At 36.2% G+C, this 20,641-nt stretch overlaps 2 protein-coding genes across 2 annotated transcripts in view; one reads left to right on the top strand and one right to left on the bottom strand.

Annotated features, from left to right (window-relative positions):
* The window catches only part of TFB1M (transcription factor B1, mitochondrial), a 26,224-nt gene extending 6,087 nt beyond the window's left edge, over positions 1-20,137 (top strand). Inside the window, exons 4-7 of the mRNA XM_010072467.1 lie at positions 1,326-1,477; positions 6,386-6,505; positions 17,009-17,136; positions 19,876-20,137. Of these exons, the coding sequence (XP_010070769.1) occupies positions 1,326-1,477; positions 6,386-6,505; positions 17,009-17,136; positions 19,876-20,137 (662 nt within the window). The remainder of the gene's footprint in view (positions 1-1,325; positions 1,478-6,385; positions 6,506-17,008; positions 17,137-19,875) is intronic.
* CLDN20 (claudin 20) lies at positions 10,303-10,962 on the bottom strand. The gene has a single exon (XM_010072465.1). It carries the CDS (start codon positions 10,960-10,962, stop codon positions 10,303-10,305), a length of 660 nt encoding a protein of 219 aa, XP_010070767.1.
* Positions 20,138-20,641: the final 504 nt, after the last annotated feature.

Below are 20,641 nucleotides of genomic sequence, written 5' to 3'. Positions count from 1 at the left end.
TCTTTGGCATAAGTAGAATTTAATAAGAGATTTGGTTTTGTTTTTTTTTTTTTTAAATTTCAAATCTGAGGTTCTCATAGAACTTGATTCCACCTCCCTTTTAAAACATAATATTATTAGATAAATCAAAGATGTTGTCAAAGGCCCCTTTTCCAAATGTCTTACTTTAAGGCAGAGTCACTGTCTGCAGTGCCTGAAGAACAGTGAACTCCTTACTGACTTGAGACATAAAAGACCATGCCACGTTATGTTCACCTTGGAAAATTCCATGCTGCATTTGCCTTATTGCAAAAAGTAAGTGCTTCACAAAACAGAACTATGAGAAAATGCATATACAAAGGTGTAGTGCAGTTTTTAAAAATTTACATTTTTTTGAACTTTTTTTTGGACTTTTTATAAGTCGTTGTCTTTGGAGCTAACCAATTACAGGTAAGATATACTTTTGCTGTATTGTTGCCATATGAAAATCTGAAAGGCTGGTGGGTTTCAGAAAGACACTTGGCCATCTCTAATATATGTGCAATATCAGAAGTATGCTAGAAATATCACAGCCTAAAAAGTACATAATAAGTAAAGTGTGCCAGAAAACCAGCTTGAATTTATTATAATCTCTTATTCATGTTATTAAATGCTGTAGTATCTAAGAAACAACACACTTGCTTTTGTTTTGTCCACTTTTATTGTACTCCTGCTTCGACGTAAGGATCCCTGCTAATGAAATGCCTGCTTTGTGTTCTGCAACAAATACGTACTGATAGGATACATAATTGAACAATACATACCACTTCTTATGGCTAAGTTTTGTATTTGCTGTAAGACCTTTTGATTTCAGAGGACTCTATACAGAAGGAGACCTCTGTCCAGTTTGAGCTAGGTGACTGTTCTGGGGATTATGAAGACTCAGTAAAATGCCCCTGGGAGGAACATGTTGGACAGAAGGATGATTGTACTTAATAGTCGTAGTTTAAAATCGTGGAAACGCTGTTGTAGTTTTGCTATTGTTACAGTTTTGCTACTCTGGAGTAGCTCAGCTGAAATCTACTGATAGCTGAAAATCATCTGAAAGCTACTGATTTATTCAAATGTAAATTAGAACCGAACCTAACCATTTTTCCAACTAATTACTGAGAATAGTAACACAGTTTTGTCAGTGTAAGACAAGAATAAATGGAAAGGCATAATTTTGGCGTGGCACAATAAAAATTGTTTTCATTTTTTAAGTCTAGGTAAATATACACGTATCTTTCTTACTTATGTGTTCTTTCATGGCAAAATCTTATCCAAAACTTTTTGACAGTTGTTTTTCTTTCATCAAATGTTAACAGAGCCACCAGATATACATATCATTGGGAATCTGCCCTTCAGTGTTTCAACTCCTCTAATCATCAAATGGCTTGAAAATGTTTCCAAAAAAGATGGACCTTTTATATATGGCAGGACACAGATGACGTTGACTTTTCAGAAGGAAGTTGGGGAGGTAAGAAGTTACTGTTTTCCCAAAATTTTAAAGATGCTAAATTGAACAAAATTGTTCACGTGCAACCTTTTGTTTAAAAGTACAAAAGCAATCTTAGCTGGTTTTAAAAAGAGAGGAGAGAGTTGGTTCAATGTGGCTGTAAATTATTAATTTTAATGTTAATTATCTGCTCTGATCCTTTCATGGCACATATTTTTTTTTAATTTCTTATCATCTGTTTCCTTGATGTACTTAATCTGTTCTTTTCTGAAGTCTGATTTATTCTACATGAATAGATTCCACAGCACTCTTCTGTCTTTTAACTATCTTTTTTTTTTCAACCATTCATGCACCCTTTCATTGGTTTGTTTTTCCTTACCTTTCAGTCATCTCAAGAAATACACTCAATAGTTATTTCCTTTGCCCTCTTAATTATAAATAATTTTTTTAAAAGGCAGCTTCCTTGAAATGAGGAAAAAATGCAGGTGTAGCATTATTTCCAGGTGTGATTGAACACTTAAAACACAGGTCAAGACCATGGAAACTGACTCTGGCTTTTTTGAATGAGACTTGATCATCAGAATGATTAATGCATTGCTGCCAGTCTTGTGTGTGTAAGAAGGCATCACTTGAGTTCTGTCAGAGCAAGTCCAAGAGCAGACTGCGGTTTTATTTTGTCTCAACAGCTGGATTCTCAAAGAAGGCTAAACTGATCTGCTACTCAGTAGTCTTAAAGCTGATATTAGGTTGACTGACTCCACAATCCTTTAATACTTATCAGTTTATTTCTGTTGCCGTTGAATGAAACATATCACATCATAGAGGCTGGAAGACCTCTTGCTTTGTATTCATGAAAAGCAGTATGGCTTCTTACCAGCATCTGGCTTGCTTCTAAAAAAAAAGAAAAAGGAATTGCACATCAGTCTGAAAACTGAATATCCATCTAATTACCCCAGTGTTTGTAAATAGCTGGTCTTCTGTATACAACCTAAATGTGTATGTTGTTTTAATTTTAATCTTTCAAAGTAAAAAAACCCTAATGGGAAAATTTTGCCGTCTTATTCTCAGTATGTAAATTGGTAATAATTTTATATGGAAGTGGCATATCTGCTGTCATTTTGGGGTCATGGAAAACCATATTGTGCTGTCGTTACTTTAGCCCTGCCATCAGGAGTCAAGACAAGTACTCAAGTATTGCCAGTAGGCGGCTCTAGAGAACGCCAGGGACAAACATTCGGTGTTGTCATCTCTGGGTTTCTTAATTCGGTTCTGAGCTCATCTGGTTTCAGGCGTTAAAAAAATCCAGGTCTGTTTTCCACAAGGACTTCATGGCATTTGAGACTCTACATTGTTGCAAAGTACTGCTAAGGGACTATGATATAAAATGCAAAGTGATGATGAGTAAGATCCAGAGTTTTGTGACAGTGGTGAGAAAATTGGCCTGGCGCTGAGTGAGAGCATAAGTGCATTCTGTACTTTATATAGCTGTAACCAGCTGCATACGCCATTGGTGACATGCAGATTATAGTGCTTCTGCAGCCAGCGTAGCTCAATGAGATGCAAAATACCATGCACTCCTAAGTTCCTTGTATTTAGAAAGCTGAGAAGTTAGAAACACTAGGAAATTGAATGATATGTTGTTCAAGGTCATGCAAAGAATCAATGTTAATTGTTGCTGAGTTTACATTCTGGGATCTCTTGATTCTTGGTCTTACATCCATTTAAACACAGATCTTCTGCTGAAGACAAAATTGTTCGTAGCTTCTCGTTTGCATTTTCCTAATTGATTTGACATAATGAAAAATTCATTTGAGAGAGGCTATTTTGTTTTATGATTAGGAGAAATGATGGTAATCAAAATCCATGTTTTTTTCCTGGCCCTCTGAAATTGCTTAAGTTAACTATTGTAATTGGCATATCCAGGTATATTCAGTACCAGGAAATAGAGAACAGTGTAATGCAGATAATAAATAAGTTGCTACTGGTGTTTTATATATCTGTGGATTTATATTCTTGAAAGGAAAACTTCTTATACTCAAAAGTTTGCTGTCCTCACTGGATACTTCTAAGCTAAAAGCCTAAATAGGAAAGTCTGAGTGAATATGCTGTGAGCTCAGCAGAAGGGTAGCACGCCGTCATGGAATGGAGCCATGATCTCTATAATCAATTAGGATAACTTGATAAGCAGTAAGAAAATAACATGCTGTGTTATTTGTGGTCAAGCTCGTTTTTGCTAGTATAACAAGTAGAAAATATCTTTGCAGTTCTTGCTGGTGTCAGTTTCCTGTTTTTCTGTTTCTTTGTAGCATAGCTGCATTGGTGTGAGTTATGTCTGTATAGACCGTTACTACAGACCACTTTGTTCTGATGTGATTTGCGTAAATTGATGAAAATTGTTGATGAGAACTAGCAGTTATGTAATATGCTGAATTCTGAGGCCTATTAAGGAGGATAAGGCCAGATATCCACAGCAGTAAAAATGACACGTTTAAGTGTTGAGCAGATTATTTTGTCTCTGTAGTTTAAATCTGTAAAATTGTTCCTTACTTTAGGGATAAGAATTTTTACCTTGCCCCAAATTCCTCAATGCTTCACCTCAAATGTGCCACCTGGGCTGGGCACTTCCTGGCCCACTTCCATTAAAATGAGTCATATTTCAGTTTAACTAGGAGATCTTTGTCAGTCTCTAAGAGAGGGTGGTTCGCCTGAACTGCTCTGCCAACATTATCTGCAGGCTGGGAGGCGGATCTGCTGAACTGTTAGATGCCTAGAAGACAGGCGTGTTAGAAGAGCAGAATACTCAATCATTTTGTATCTAAGACTGCTGTCTATTTAGAACACTAGGCAAAAAGTGCTAATTAAGTGGAAAATAATTCAAATTTCTGAGCAGCAAACAGAAGAAAAATTACCATTATGTTTTCATAACTGGTATAGGTTATATATAAATATTTGTGTTCTAAATAAAAGTTCTTTTGCAGAAAGTAGCTTGTGTACTAAAATGTGTTTAATATTCCCTTTTATGGTCAGCTTTGTCAGTCTAATTCTGCATGTAGGTTAATTCCCATGGCAGATTTTGCAGATTCATTGATAAAGGGGTTTTAATATACATTTATGAAAAGCACAGTTGTATGGTGTAGCTTACTGCAGAACAAAACAAATAGTTGTTCCTGAGGTGGTCATTGAGAGTAGTTGACAGTGAGCAGCATTAGAAGAGATATCATTTACCACCTTGATTGTATTTCACGTTGGGATGCAGAATCTTTGTTTTGCTTCATGCCTTCCTAAAACTTTAATAGCAGATGCAAAAATGTTACCTAGTTAGCTGAACTCCGGCATGGTTTGCTTAGTGCAGTTTCAGATGCTGTCCATATTTTAAAAGTAGGAAAAGAGAAAATTTTGAGAACTGAGGGGGGAAAAAAAGTACAAAAATAGGTCAGGTTACAGAAATACATTTTCAGCACTTTTGTGTTCCTTGAGCAGTGCCATACACAGGTGTGTTCCTTTGACTCAAGTGTTTTAAGATGTTACTGCCCAGAGGTGGATGTTTTTAAGTTATCCTTTCTGTAGCTGAGAGGCAGAAACTAACTGCCTCAGACTTGCATTGTTTTCATGGGAAGTAAAGACTGGCTTGTTTGAATTGGCATTGGAAGGACTACAGGCATTGTCATTAGGTCTGTTTCATTTCCACTCCAGAGGTTAAGGAAGTGCAAATCCGATTGCATTGTTAGACTTTCCCTTGTTGTTGTTTTTTTGTAGGTTTTTTTTTTTTTTTCAGAGAATAGTTATGATGGCAGATATCTTTTACTAGGTTTCCTCTGAAACAATAATGAAGGTAGTTTTAAATGCTGATGTAGGCAAAAAGAATCACTGAACTTTCTTTCTGAAAAGTTGAAAAGTATTACATTTGCTCTATGCTAATACTTAAACTGCATTTTGGGAGAGTTGTTTAAAAAAACCGTAAAACTTAAACGATAGGTTCAATTTTATTTTTCAGGGGTAGTTTTAGTAAGCATGGCAGCATTTCATGAATAGGCTTTTCATCTGAAGCTACATGATGTACAGATGTTACTAGATATGCAAACTGCTTTTAATCTTTTATTTTTTATTAAGGTAGTGGTAAATAAGAATAGGAATCTTTAAAATTCTATTTCTGCATGGTTAGTGTAATGTTTTTTACCATGTGAGACTTGTTTTACTGGTTGCTTTTTATGTTTAAATGTTGTTTGTGCTAGCAAAACACGCAGAACATATTTCTTGCTAGGTCATGAAAGTGTGGAAAATCTCTGCCCAGGCTGCTTCTTGATAATCTTTGTAAGAAATTTCTTGGGAAAATCAGAGAATTACTAAATTGAGCTTTAAGTATTAAATGCTCTTGTTGTTGGATATTCTAAATTTATGTAAAGTAGATTCAGCTTCCGTTCATATGTTGTAAGCATAGACCAATTAATAATGAAGAAATTTTGTTTTCTGTCTGATTTTGATTTTATGGAGCTTTGTTTGATCTTGAAGGAGAAAAACAATAAAAATATTTGATACGGAAACAGTCGAAGGAAAGGATATGGGAATACTGTCAGCTGGTGTTATGTTTGTTTTGAATTCTGTAGCCAGAAGAGTGTGATTTCTCTTGTGCCCATACAAAATTCTTTTGATATTCATTAAGTTCTGCAGAAGTTCAAGGAGCTCCTTTTCATGTGCATTTGATTACAGGACAGAGGTCATAAATTAGCATGTTATCTTAGTGAAATGCTCCTACATTGGAAAAGATAATTCTAGATGAACTGGGCATAAACTTTGATGTGGGTTCTTAACAATTATGTGTTTTTTTTAAATTTGTCTTTGCCTTTGATTACACTGAAAGTGAAGCTTTAATGTAACTGACCACTTGGTCAATTCAACTTCACTGATGTACATGTTTTGATTCTTCAATAGAGGCTTATAGCTAATCCAGGAGGTAAGCAACGTAGCAGACTGTCCATCATGTCCCAGCATCTCTGCACTGTTGAAAACTGTTTCGTAATTCCAGGTGAAGCCTTTGTTCCAAAACCAGAGGTAAGTTTTGGTGTATTTCTTTGGGTTTTTTGTTAATTTGTTAGTCAAACAGTGTATTTGGAACACAGTTGGGTGCTGTAGTTCAACATCTCCGTACTATAAAGTGGAGTGATGTGATAGTCTTGTAAATGAAGCATACTTGCTTCAAGCAGATACTTTTCTTTTTGGTTCCTCAGAACTTGGCTTTGACCTTCAAGTCTATCTGCCAGATCAGTGTACTTCTTTGGGTGTTTCTGGAGAGGAGATTGGGATTTGATGACAGGATGGTCTGCTAGGATTGTAGCATCTTTGGAAAGCCTGCTGGTTTATAGTTTGCATTTGTAAACAGTTTGGGAATTGTGCCTAGAAAATTTGATGGGTCTTTTGAAAGACCCTGATAAATAAAAGCTTATCATTTGTCATCTTTGTCAAAGATCTCTAATTTTACCATGTCTGTAATTTTTACATTTCCCCTACTCATCTTTAGCATATTTAACTCCCTCCTGTTCGCTGCATCACTTTGTCACCTACATCCCACTGTCTGTTTAAAAAAGTAACAATTTTTCCTCCCTCCTATCTGCTCTTGAGTAGAGAACAGTCTCTTTGCTGTCCTCGTATCTACTGCCACTGGTTTTTATTAATGGCCATTATGATTACAGGAGTTAAGAATTAATAAATTAAACTGCATTTTGGACGAGAATGTGTCTTCTTGTTGTTGCAAAGATATGTGCCTGACACTAAGTGGAGTCTGTTTCCCCTGAATGTATGTGGAAATCCACTGTTCTGTTTCAGAAATGAATTTGCAGCTCTGAAAGTTCCTCTTAAACTGCGTGGTTCAGCTCATCAATACATCTCACTTCCCCCTTATTACAGTCTGTATCTTGGTCTTTTTACTGTTCAAGCATTATCTCTTGAGAAGGTCATTCTCTCTTCTATCACAGTGAATTTTAAGGCCTCTATCTGGGCATATTCCGGTGATTATTTAAAATTCCCTTTAGTATTTTTTGAGCAAGTAACTGTTCAAACATGTTAAATTATTAGTTGTTTGTTTTGAAGAAAAAATGACCATGTCTTAACATCTTATTTTTTGCTTTGTGTTTTTGGGTTTGTTTTTTTTTTCTCCTGCCTCCTAGCTGAATGAAAAATAATTTCAGGATGTCATCTCACTGTTAGATATGTGAAATGGTATTCAGTAAGGCCTAAACTCCAATTCTGTGGTGGTCGTTTCTCAGTGGTGGATACAATTTGAGTGTGTAGTAGAGCTAGTGTAGTCAAAAGTCTTGTGCAGACAGTGTCTCAGAATTGGGAGGCTGTAACTGATATTCCCATTTTCCTGTACTGAAAAGGCCGTAGTTGAGTTGAGAGAGAGGTAACTCATTGAGTTGTGACAAATGTCTTAGTGTAAGCAAATCCTGCAGTCAGCTGGTGCTCTGTTGAATAAAAAAGGCAGTACCACTAAAGGCAGCCATATTTTTATTTAATTTATTTCTTTGAGTTAAAACAAGTATTGTTTATATTGCAAAAGCAGAAAGTAAAAATTTTTCAGACAGACCTGGCACCTGTTTTCACTATATTTTGGTTCTTTCAAACTCCTGTTGTAGAGTGATCTGTTTTGTCCCTGTTCCTTTAGCTGTAGGTTGACTTGTTTTAGATATTACTGTTTCTGATAGAATCTTTGTTTTCTTGGAAAGTTTTTGCAGTATATTGTGAATAAAGTGGCAAAGAAGTTCAGGTACTTCTGTATGAAGTTCTAGGAAGAAAAATTTGATGCTTATGTAACTGATGAATACTTCATTTTGCTTGTAGTATGCAATTATTACCTTTTTTTTTACGCCCTCCTGTAAAAATGTCTTTGGTTCTTATTTTACGAATGTTAGTTTTTATTCACATAGCTAGCAGTGATCACAGCTTAGTGTCATGTCAAACCTCTTAGTAAAGGAGATGCATGTTTTTGGGAATGAGTAGTTTACCTCATTTGCTCAATGAATGAATAGTATTTCAACAATACCTATGAATGTTGAGATGTAAAAGACTCTTGGTTTATGGAGTGGAATGGTGCTGCACAATGTTGTGTCTAAGCAAAGATAGTTTGGCTTTTTGGTCATAGTTAGGTCTCTGTAGTACTGAGTAACTGCTGATACTAGCATTAGGAATAGTACAAAACAAGTTCCTTGATGAATACATAGGAAACTCAAAATGGCTACATAGGAGTGGTAATACAAATAAGACGTAATTCCATTCGATGTATATTAGAAGAAAGACTCTTTACGTATTAGATGCATAAAACATTTCACTTTCTCAAATGCTATAGCAGAAGATCTTACTTTCTCCAACAAACTATACATATAATGTCAAGGACCCTTCGTACTGTTTCTAGTGAATTTTGGGCTAATAATATGGGAAGTGGAAGTTGTATATAAATATACAAAATAAATAGCGGTTGGTTTTGTTGAAAGACTCGTCCAGCATTGTCATATTCTGAAATTTAAAGGCCTGTATCATATCTTCTTTTCACTCCCTTACCTATGCTAGCAAATTAACATCAATTTGATTCTCGTTCAGGGAAGCATTTAGACAGAACAGACTCTGCCAATGACCAATACAAAACAAAATCTGTGTGTTGAAAAAAAAGTTAAAAGTATCTGAGATTATTAATCAAAATGAGGGTGTTAAGAAAATAAATTTAAATGAAGAAGCTATCTCGTTATCACCATTGTATATTGCATTTTACAGTAACAGAACACATGGGAGTGGGCCTGAAACAGACCCTACTGGACTCATTAAAAAGACTTACAGAGTTCTTTTAGAAGGCCAGAAATGTAGACAATAAATGGTAGCTGTATTGTCTGAGCTGTTAAAAGCTACTTTGAGCAAGTGAAAGCCAGAACACTTTTCTGGAACATAGATATTTAGTTTGTATCCTGTGTGTTACAGTTTGCAGGTGTTTTCATAGTCATGGTTACATTTCTTTTGTTGTATTGCTCCTCAAATCTAACATTCATTGTGTAGTGATAGATTAGTAGCAATTGGTGAATGCCCAGTAGGCATTTCTTTAACAATAATAAATTAAACCCACAGCAGGTGGCAGTTTGAGGCGGGAGAGCCATTTTTGGCAAGATCTGAATGGTACTGCTGATTCTTCAGACTGATACGGAGAATACACAGTGCAGCTAAGGTTTGGGAATATGGGTTTTTATTGTAGTTTTCTGTTTTGGTTTGGGTTCTCTTTTTGTGTGTGTGTATTTGGTTTTTGTTAGGTTTGGGTTTTGGTTGTTTTGTTTTTTTTTTTTTTAATGTAGTTACCAAGGCAATTTAGAACTGAAAATGAAAAGCAGATGTGTCTATTAGTTAAAAACTATTGAATTTGGCTTCTTGGACAGAGAGTGGGGTTTTTTTTTTTTTTTTCCTTGCATCGTAATTAAAATAAAGATGAGGATGTAAAATACACTATAAAACATTATATATTATTGATAGCCTGATTTACTAAAGAGAAAGCAGTTAGCTTCTGAAGCATCTTTGCTGTAACAAGCCATTAGTACATTAATTGTACTGTCAGTTATGCTTTTAAATAGTTCCTTTTTCTTCAATAAATCTTACTTGGAAAGTCAAAAAGAATGGTTTGAAAAAATCAACAAAACAGACTTAAGCATTGTTTCATACTTCTTTCTTTTTGTGGATGCTGCTACAAATGAAATACCTTGCTTAAACATAATTTCAACCCAGATATAAGAAAAGTTAAGTGCTATGTTATATGTTTCTTGAAATAATCAAACTACACTTAGCACAAAAAAAGCCTCAATGGATAGAAATAACTGTATTTACACATAGTCCTTCAGGTTGTAACCAGCATTCCTCTCCTGCTCTGTGGATGGGAAATGGTGCTGCTTTGGAGGGTAAATCCATGCTCCTTGCTGCTTTTTGAAACAGGAAGTGCAGAAGATCACACCTGCGATAAGCAGAAACCCTGCTGAAATGAATCCTGTATAAACTGCTCCTCCTGGTTCGTGTTTACTGCTCTCTGGAATGGTCTGGTCCAGAAAATTTGAAATAATTTCTCTTGTGTACCAGGATGTTGGTACTAATCCAAAGATTCCTGCAAGAATGAAGCAGATTCCTCCAGCAAAACAGGCGTGGCTTTTGCTGTCAGTGTCACCTCCCAGCTTTGTGCATTTCATTCCAACTGTAGTGATGCAGATCCCAAAGGCTGATAGGATACAAGACAGCACCATGGTGGTCCGTGCAGCCTGGATGTAGACAGGGAGAGAGAGAACGGAGTATTTCAGGGTACAGCTAAACATCCCAGTACTGTACCACGTGCAGTCCATCCAAAGTCCTTGCATCTGTGTTATAGCTGTTATAATATTTGAACCAACATCTGCATTTACTTTCCAGTTCGGTAGCAAAGTAGCCGTAATATCTCCAAAAACACCAAACAAAGCCAGAATAAAAGCAAAGAACTGCAGACTTGCTGATGCCATGATGATTATCTGCTGTCACCTTTTGTCTGCCTGTTTCTGTCCTGTAAACAAGTGTAACTGGTTGGTAGCTCCGCAGCCAAGGCTGTAGCCCTCTGTGTAACACGGAGGAAGGGTGGGAGGGGGAGGAGAGGTGCGAGGGGGAGAGAAAAGAAATCAGCAAACAAAAAAATCTTGCATTTAAAATTAGAGCTTTCTGATTGAGTATCTGGACATGACCCTGCAGCAGATGAGAGCAGATGAGCTGTACACACTGTACTTGAACATAAATGATGGCAAATGGACAGTTTTTTCGAATTGCTTGTAAGAAGGAGCTGCTGCCCTTTTGTACATGATTGCAAGCCATCAAGCAAAACTCATTTTACTGGAGTTGTCTTTTTGTAATAGTATACAGATTGCAGGCTTGCTAAACAAATACACATTGTAAATGGAATGTCAGAAACTTGCAGATTAGAAGCCGTTGTGGAAAAACACTGTGGTAGAAAATACGTTGTACTTCAAGTACCTTCTTTAAGTGTGCTGATGGCTGTAGTCTGTTCCTGTTGGCAATTTTATAACAATGAATATTGATAACATTATCTTTTGTTTAAAGTATGGTTAAAAGTAACCGTTATTTAAATATTGTCTGTTCTTTTGTTTGATAACTTACAAAATTTCATGGTTTTGAAGGACAGTAAGACTGAATTTATTTTTTGCAGTATTTTCACTATGTAATCACATGTGACTTTTCTAAATCAATATTTTATTTTCAGTCAGTGATTATCAGTCCTTGACTTAGAGCAGCAGTATTGAGCAAGTCATAAGAGTGAATATGATCTCCTTTTGTCTAAAAGTAAAATACTGTTTTAACACTGATACGGAACAACTCAGTTGTGTAAGTGCATTTTTCTTAATCATTCACTTACCTGTCTGAAATAATTTGCAAATTTGCTATGAAGTGGCAGTTTTAAAAATTCATTAAAAACATCCCTGCTATTCTTGCATAGAGTCAAATTTCATTTGACAATTGACAACATTCTAGGCAGTATGATAACTATGCACCTGGGAAGACAGAACTGCTGCTGTTACACCAGCTGGACTGTTGGGAGATGAAGAAAAATGGTTTGAAACCTCTATGACGAGGATTAGAAATGGTGTCCTGCCTTTCGAGTGGCGCTGTATGATTGGCAGGTTTTGTCTTTTATCGGAGTGATGGAGAAAGGGCAGTCCTCCGTCTGGACTGTGCTTTCTAAGACATTCTCTTTAAATATGAACAATAATATTAAAATTGGTCTTTAGCATTAGAACTTTTTTGAAAAGCCATAATAATATGGAATAAAGTTGAAATAAGTGGAACACAAAATATCTGTAGCATTGTACTCCTATTTCAACTCATTATATAAAAGACAACAAGGTTTTGATCAGTATGTGTTCTATCAGTCTTTAGTGGCATTACATAACAAGTAATCCCCTAATTTCTATATTGTACTTAGTTCAGGTAATTTTTCAAGGATGTGCTAACTCTGTCCAGCATGTATATATTAAAAATGCTTCTAGTTAAGGTGAGAATAGTAACAGCTACTCACTTTAAAAATCTTATTTCAAAGACCTGCCTATTTCCAAACCTCTTCAGTTTGTTCAAACCATGAGAGTTGCTCGGGCAAATACATACCATTTGCTGTATCAGGCCCATGGGAAAGATGGCTTAACTTCCTTTTACAGAAGGAACTGACATGTCTGGATAGCTCCAGACTTCAAAAGCATATTCTGGAACAGCTAATTAGGATCTTGAGTTAGCTTTTTTTCATTGCTTCCTTTTTAAAATCTCAGCAAATACAAACAGGCAAACATAAATGCAAACCACTGCAAATAGCAGCCATACATTACATTTAATGGCATGAAGCAAATTAAAGGCATGATAAATTCAAGTATAAGCACTGCAAATGTAATAAAAAAATACAGTTATGTTTCATTCCTGTTTGTGTAGCACTTACTGCTGGATGTGAGGTCTGAGATGTTTTCTTCACTGTAGATGTCCTGGAAAATGTAGTTTCTCTTGAATAGAACTATCTCTTCTCATATAGAACTGCATTGGCATGTATTAACTAAATTTCTTGGAATGTTGGTTTTTTTCCTGTTCTCTACAGCAAGTGCATTACTGCTGTTTGTTCCCTCTCTTAGTTCCATCTACCCGAGAATAAAGGAGTACTTTGTTTAGTGAGTTTTGTTTGACAAACACTCAGTAAGGGAAAGCAAAGAGATTATGGAGAACACATGGAGGCCCTTAGTCCCAAATACATAGTGATAACCGGGCTCTATGATGAAAACTATGAACAATTATTAAAAGGAGTAAAATCTTGAGAATCCAGAAACTCTGTAGACTTACGGATTTGGGGGTAGGGGTGGGGTGGGTAGGATTCATTTAAGTTGAACTGAGAGCCAGAGGGTTTTGTTGTTTGTGGGCTATTTGGGTTGGTTTTTTTTTTTTTTTTTCTCATTACAGATAATCTTATTAAGAGTTTAAATTTCCTAGGAAAGAACTATGCAATTTATTTTAATTTGTAGTTGAAACAGCGGGACATTCCTATTCAGCTACAGCTTTTGCTTATCTCCTCTTGATAGCCTCAGACTTTTGTAGGTCATCCTATAACTTGTTGCCTTTGTATGTTTGTGTAAAAAAAAATGAAGGGATAAAGCTACTACTCAGGCTTACATGGTAACGGCAGCACATCAGTGAATCAGCCTTGACAAGTGGGTGTGTGAAATCAAGAAGTCAGAAGTCTTGCTGGCTGCAGCAGTGATATACCCATAGGTTCTGTACCTGACTCCTGCTTTCCTGTGATCCCGTTTCTGAGCCTAGTGTGAAGAGAATTACAAAGCTGTCCTTACACAGGAATTAGACTATTGCTATTAGTGCAGTTGAAGAATTATTTTCTGCTGGAAGTGAACCAAACCAAAACCCTCGCTTCAGAAGAAGATTGCTATGAGATACATGTATCTGGTATTAGTCCTAACATTTGTCTGTGGTAGACAGATAAAATGCTGGTACTGAACTCTTGTATGGTGGAAGTGCTGGCTTAGAACTTAGTAGGATCTCAAGCATCTGTTTTAATGAAGTTGTAATATGTTCTGCTGAGGTTTCAGTTCCTGATGAGCAAATTACAGCTTGAAAAAGAATATGTGGGTTTGCTTTTAATACAGCCCTGTTGCAAGATATACATATTGCCCATCATGAGACCTTTATTGCCAACAATTAGTAAAAAGTGTCTATTTAAGCTTATTCTGATTTTGAGTGTTGATTTCATCAGCAAGGCAGCAGACTTCTCTGAATTAAATGGTACTCTGTCATGTGTTCCTCCTACCCTACTAGAACATAAACCTTCATTGTGCTGATAGACTGAAACAGCAAGGGGTGAATAATTGCTGAACTATTGACAGTTCAGGATATATTAGTTGAATAACTTTAATAGTCATTATTTTGTATGAATTTATTATTTTGTAAATATTTCTAACATACTTGGGGGGAAGTGTTGCTAATAAAATACACAAGTTAATTTGCTGATAATTTTAAGTGCTCTTGTGTACTCTGTATTGGCTTTCATAACTCTGCTGTCTGTTTTATGCATATTAAAAAGGTTAGGGAAAAATAGCATGTATAATTTTAAAGGAGTGGCCAATTACAAGTGAAAAGCTTTCCCCTGTATCTGTTGCTATAGTAACCAGGCAGCTTTTCTGGGGTACAAAGAAAACAGCGTCTATAATGGAACAAATGCTGAGAAGTGCTGTGTTTTGTTTCAGAAGCAGAAATTATTGCCCACTGGCCTTGAGATTGCAAATTGAGCTGTTTTTCTCTTACACTGTACACTGAATCTACACTACGTTCCTTTCTTTTTCTTCAGAAATTGGTGTTAAAGATGCAGCTCCAACTCCCAGAGAGCCCTCATATCTCACAAAAGTTCTGCAAAATAGAGGCAACTAGGAGATCCCAAATGGTCTCTGGTGGTTTTCCTATCCCTAATTTTGGGGCGGAAATATCTTGTTTTATTTCTTGGCAAAAAATGTAGATAAACATACACGTGTGTAAATAAGCCCATTAGTGTTTCTGTGCAAGGAGCTGGTTGGTCATGTGAAATATGTCTTTGCCATGTTCAAAAAGAGAAGCTTTTCTGCCACTCAATGGGAACACAAGTTTTTGCTGCATTCCTGTGGTCTTCCTGACAGATAACAGCAAGGAGAAGCTTATCAACGCTTGAGAAACTGCTTTGGAAAATACATTTATGTACTTTTCACTGCAGATTCTACATGTCAGGTTTACTTTGTCATCTAATTTTTAAATAAGTTATTGTGTCTTTACATTTTAGTAATTAAAAAAACAAACTATTGAGTCTAGCTTTCAGAAAAAGTGGAAAATTAGAGAAAAAGCCACTACCTGTAACATATACTTAAGATCAGCAGCACTAATACTGGAAACTTGCTGTGTTTTTTTTCATCAGCACCATTAATCAGTATTTTCTTTCCTTTCTCTATCCAGTACTTTTGTTCAGCTTTGTAAGTTCTGTCTACATGAGAAACTTGCATTGTTTGAATTTCATAATTTCTCTTGAAAGCAAATATATACCTCTGCTGTTGAAGCAGTGGTACTGGATACGTGACAGCTGAGCTGTTCCCACTGAAAGTACAGCGTGGATGGATGGCACTTCTAGAATACGTCCACATCAGAGGTTACTATGATTTAATTGATTTCAAAACAAAACAAAACACAAACTTAGAACAGTTTTGGTTAGTGCAGTAGAAAAACCCCTCTCATTTTTTTAAGTTCTCTGTTGCTGTGGGTTTTCTCAAACAATTAGTACACTGCGAGTATGCTTAAAACAGAAGCTGATCTTTGGTCTGAGTGTATCTTTTATTTCAGTCAGAAGTAGCATATCTTCAATTTAATGTCACATATACACTGTTCTGCTAATGCCAGTATTGACTTTCAGACCTTTTAAAAAGATGGATGATTGTCCAGCACATTAGCAGATTTTTTTTAATAAAAGACTGAATATGTTTAGAAGTCTGGCACTTAAAAAATTTGTAGTCATTCAGTACCAGTATTTGTATAAATTTTCAATGTGTTCCCCCACAGAAAATTTTCATTTTTATTGTTGTTAATATCTAGTTTGGAAGATGAACTGCTTTATTTGATGTCATGCAGAACTGCATTTGTAGCCCAGCCTGTATTTTGTAGTACAGAAGTCTGAATTCAAGGCATTTGTATGCAATACCATATCTCTATAATTGCATGACATGTTTTATGTGTTTTGTATGTATATATGTGTACGTTGAAGGAACACTGTTACTTTATTCTGTTTTCAGACACAGGGAAAGTGACCATTCTGCGAACCAAGCTAATTTTATAACTATAAAAGAATAAAAGAAGCTTGAAAAAAAATCTTTGTAGAATCATTCAAATATACTTCTAGATGAACTGTGATATGCAGTGTAAATACAGAGTTGTGTGGTCACTTGAATTGATTGCAAACTTATTTCTACCTACCATGCCTTTAAATAGAATTTTAAGATCTTAATAGGTAGAAAAGTAATTCCTTGGCTACCATTTTAGAAAAGCCACAGAGAACAGAAGACATATAGGGAATTGGTTTGATTTCTAATTATAATACCAATTTTCTCCAGCTGCCCTTCAGCCTGCATGTCAAATATTGTCTAATTTGTGTATCGTGTCAGAATTGTCTTGTGGAAGGATCTGAAGAAAGAAGTGCTAATTACTTCACAGATTACACAGAAGTTGTTCTACATGGAGGAAGTGCCATGGGGAAAGAAGTACTAATGGCATGTGAACTAATTGGAAATATGTAGATAACTAAGACTAAAAATCTGTAGGGCCTGGAAAGTTAAGCCAAATCTTTTTATTCAAATACTATGGCATTAGTCACTGCACAGCTATGTTACCTGTCACAGCAGTGTCTTCCTGTGTTCTGCCTGTTTCCTGATGTCTAGCTGGTTCACTTGGAAATAATGTGTCTCAGAGGAATATTTCTACCCAAATTTATCTTTCTTTTCTGTATAGGTGGACGTGGCTGTGGTGCATTTCACTCCATTGGTGCAACCAAAGATACAGCAGCCGTTCGAGCTAGTAGAAAAAGTGGTTCAAAGTGTTTTCCAGTTTAGAAGAAAATACTGCTTCCGGGGAATTGAGTAAGCATCTTTAATGAGAAATTCTCAGATAATGTTTTTGTAAATGCGTCAGTTCCTAAATCAGTTGAGAAACATTTGTAGCTGGGTATTTGATTTTATTCCTCCCATTTTAAATTTGTCATCACAGTTCATCAGATCTTTCCATTTCAGAATGGTTTCTAGAGACAAACGTAAGAGATTAATCTGTTTCTGCTGTAATTATGTGATAATTATTGTGCATTTTTGCTAGTGCAGTTGAAGTTGTTAAAATTACTAGGATAAATTGGTGATGTTTCTGAGAGTTTGTCTGTCTCAGAAACAAAAGAAAAAGACCCAGCCACAAAAACTGCGGTATTTGTTGGTCAGGTTAAAAAATGAAAGTCTCAAAGTTGAGAACCAAAGATGCTAGAGCATGAGGAGAGAGAACATCATCTGTGGGAAATTTTACTTATTTGGGGACAATGTCGAAAGGTCAAATTCTTGTTTCTGTGCTTGGCCTTTTAAGGCGTTCTTACTGAATGTTTAAAAACCCCCATGTCTCACTGAGGGAATTTACTAGGTTCTCCAACTGATGCAAGAAATGCGCAGTCTTTTTGCCAAGTCTCCTGTTAAAACTCCAGTGTAGCCTTGTGTCTGTTTTGGTGTGGGGAAAACCCAGCATTCAGTATTGTAGAGCATGTGACAAAGCTGCTGTTTAGGACTAGAGGCATGCTGCTGCACCTTGGGCTAGCTGAATTTTACCAGGCATGGTTTTGGCCCTGATACAGTCTAGAATTAGGGTGGATGCCACCTCACTGAACGACAAGCCTTATCTGTCACCATATTAAAGGTAAACTTAGAATTTTACCTCTTAGTTTTGGGGTTTTTTCCTTGAGGCAGTGAATGCTATTGATATCTGGGACATGGACATTTGACCTAAAATGAGGACCGATTTGCCTGTGTTAACAGTTGAGTGTGCATTTGGAGGTGGTTAGAAAATGAGGCATTGGAACTCTGGGTAGGTTTGTATTTGATTCACGTTTTTGTGTTTGGTGTTTTTTTTTTTTTTTTTTGTGAAAGAATGGTTTCCGTTGACAATGTAAGCAGAAGGTACGCACAGTCAGCATATTTATGTTATGTAGAATTTTTTTTGCCAAAGTTTAAAAAAAAAAAAATCCCAACTATTGTGTAATCTCAAACTGCTAATAACTGCTCTACATTCTTTTGAGGCAGAGAGGGGGAAATCTGAACTTTTGGACGTCACGTATTCCCTAGCAGCTTATCATACTTTAGCCCTAGTGTGTACCTAAGAAACACAATCCTCTTTAGCTGACCTGAAAAAAAAAATAGCAAATTTTGGTATATAATAAGGCTACTAAGTTTGTTATATGGTATCTGTCTATCGCATATACTGTACAAAATTCAAGGTGAAAGAATCAGTTTGTAACTTCAGGGATATGAGGAAGACATAGCATGTAAGATTAAACTGTTAAGTCCATGAAGAAAAATATGGTAGTTTGACTTGCTGTTCATGGACATGGATAAGATAGTTCATAGTCTGTATATAAAAGGTGACTAAACATTTTTGGCTCCAGGTATGTCTTTTAACTACCAAATCAAAGGAGAGGATGACTTAAGGAAGGATATCAAAATAAGGATTGATCCATTTTAACCTTGCTGACCTAAATGCTGAACTAATGGGGACATTTTTGACCAAGGCCTTGAGTATCACATAGTTTAAAACAGGTTATTCCCAGAAGCTCCATCCTTCTCTTGTCATTTTTAAACCCTTTCTTAACTTTGTATCTGTCTGCCCACCAGCTTTCTTATGCAAAGCCTTTTGACTAGCTTGTCCAGCCAACCTGTAAAACACAGCTAGGGGTGTGGGGGTGTTAGTTACCGTAACAGATGCACAGCGTTTTTAGGTCTTATGTATGTATGACAGAGACAGATCATTTGAAAATTGAGATGTGCACATCAACCCTGTGCAAATTTTTTGCATTCCTGACCTGTTGCAGACTGAGGACTACTGCTAGTAAGAGCTAGTCCGTTCAGTAGTTTGCACTTTGTAGTATGCATTTTTGCAAGACATTAAACGATCACTTGAACTAATACAATTCATTAAAATTTGGGGAACTTGTGAGAGAGAGAGGTGCTAGTGCAACTAGCCACAGAGTAAATGAACTGGTTTGACTATCTGTGAACAGTGACAGAGCAGAAAACAAAATCTAGGATTCCAGGCACATTCTCCAAGTTCTAAATCTTAAAAATTGAATGATAGTTAAATATTCCTTTCCTCCTTCTTGGCTTTTTTTCTGGCATTGGAATTACAGTATTAATGACAAGTAATAATACCTTTCCTAGTGGAATGAAACACTTGCTTAGCCTGAAAGAAAGTCATATGGTTTGGGTCTGATGTGGTTTGCACAGTTTAATCTGTTGTTGTCCTCTAAATATGAGGCTAATTCTAAGAAGGCTGTGACTGTATGCATACCCAAAGCTCATTTTAATGTTAGCAAACATGAACGTACAGGCATGTATTTCATGTACAAGGTATGTATATGCTTTCCTATGTTGTTATAATTTGCATTTGCAGAGAAAGCACCCTTATATGCTTCTGTTTGCTTAGATAATGAGCTATATTAAGAGTGCCAGAGCTAAAATAATGACTTACTTAATTGTAACCCTATATTAAATAAATTCCCAAGAAGACCCTGTTACTCATAAGGGAAACAGAATTGCCTGAGTTCTTTAAACTTGTCTTCTCCCCACACCTTTTAGGACCTTGTTTCCTGAAAGTGGACGTTTGAAAAGAACAGAACAGCTGATGATGACAGCAAATGTTGACCCCACTCTGCGTCCTTTTCAGCTCCACATGTCACACTTTAGAAATCTGTGCGATACATACAGGAAAATGTGTGATGAAGACCCAAGCCTTTTTCCGTACAATTACAGAGAAGAACTAAAGCAGAAGAAGCAGCATAGGAATTTACTCAAACCTGCCAGACAGCCTGAACAGACTGAAGAGGAAAACCATCAGTAACATCTGTAATTGCAGAAGACTGTGTTTTTTATTTAACTGCTTGACCTAGAGGTATTGATTCAGTAAAAGGAGGCTTATATATTCCTGCATCTGTGCAGGTTTGGAAGAAATACTTATTAGAAAGTGGTGGAGAGAGAGAGCTTTCACATTTTATGTATTAATTCCATTCACCCGTAGACAGAAATGATGTGACAGTCCAGTTGCAAGGTACCTACAGGTTCTTTTTACTCCAAGGGAAGGGCTAGAAAATATACCAAGAACAAGGTATGTTGTGAGACATACAATTAAGTTGGAATATTTCTGAAATAACTGAATTTTGTATGAATAAAAGTGCATTACTGAAATGTAAGAAAAAATACTTTTCATACTTCAGTATGTAAGACAGTGTGTGGGTTTTTTTGCTCTTTTTATCCTAGAACATCCTACTGTGCAGAGTAATTTAAAAAACAATAGCCAAAATGCTTGTGTAAATACACTCAAGTGACTGGCTTAAATGAGGATTAA

Source organism: Pterocles gutturalis, unplaced genomic scaffold (assembly GCF_000699245.1).
Source record: "Pterocles gutturalis isolate BGI_N339 unplaced genomic scaffold, ASM69924v1 scaffold10227, whole genome shotgun sequence".
Lineage (NCBI taxonomy): Eukaryota > Metazoa > Chordata > Aves > Pterocliformes > Pteroclidae > Pterocles > Pterocles gutturalis.
The sequence above is the reverse complement of the archived record's forward strand: the minus strand, read 5'-3'. Positions and strand labels throughout refer to the sequence as shown.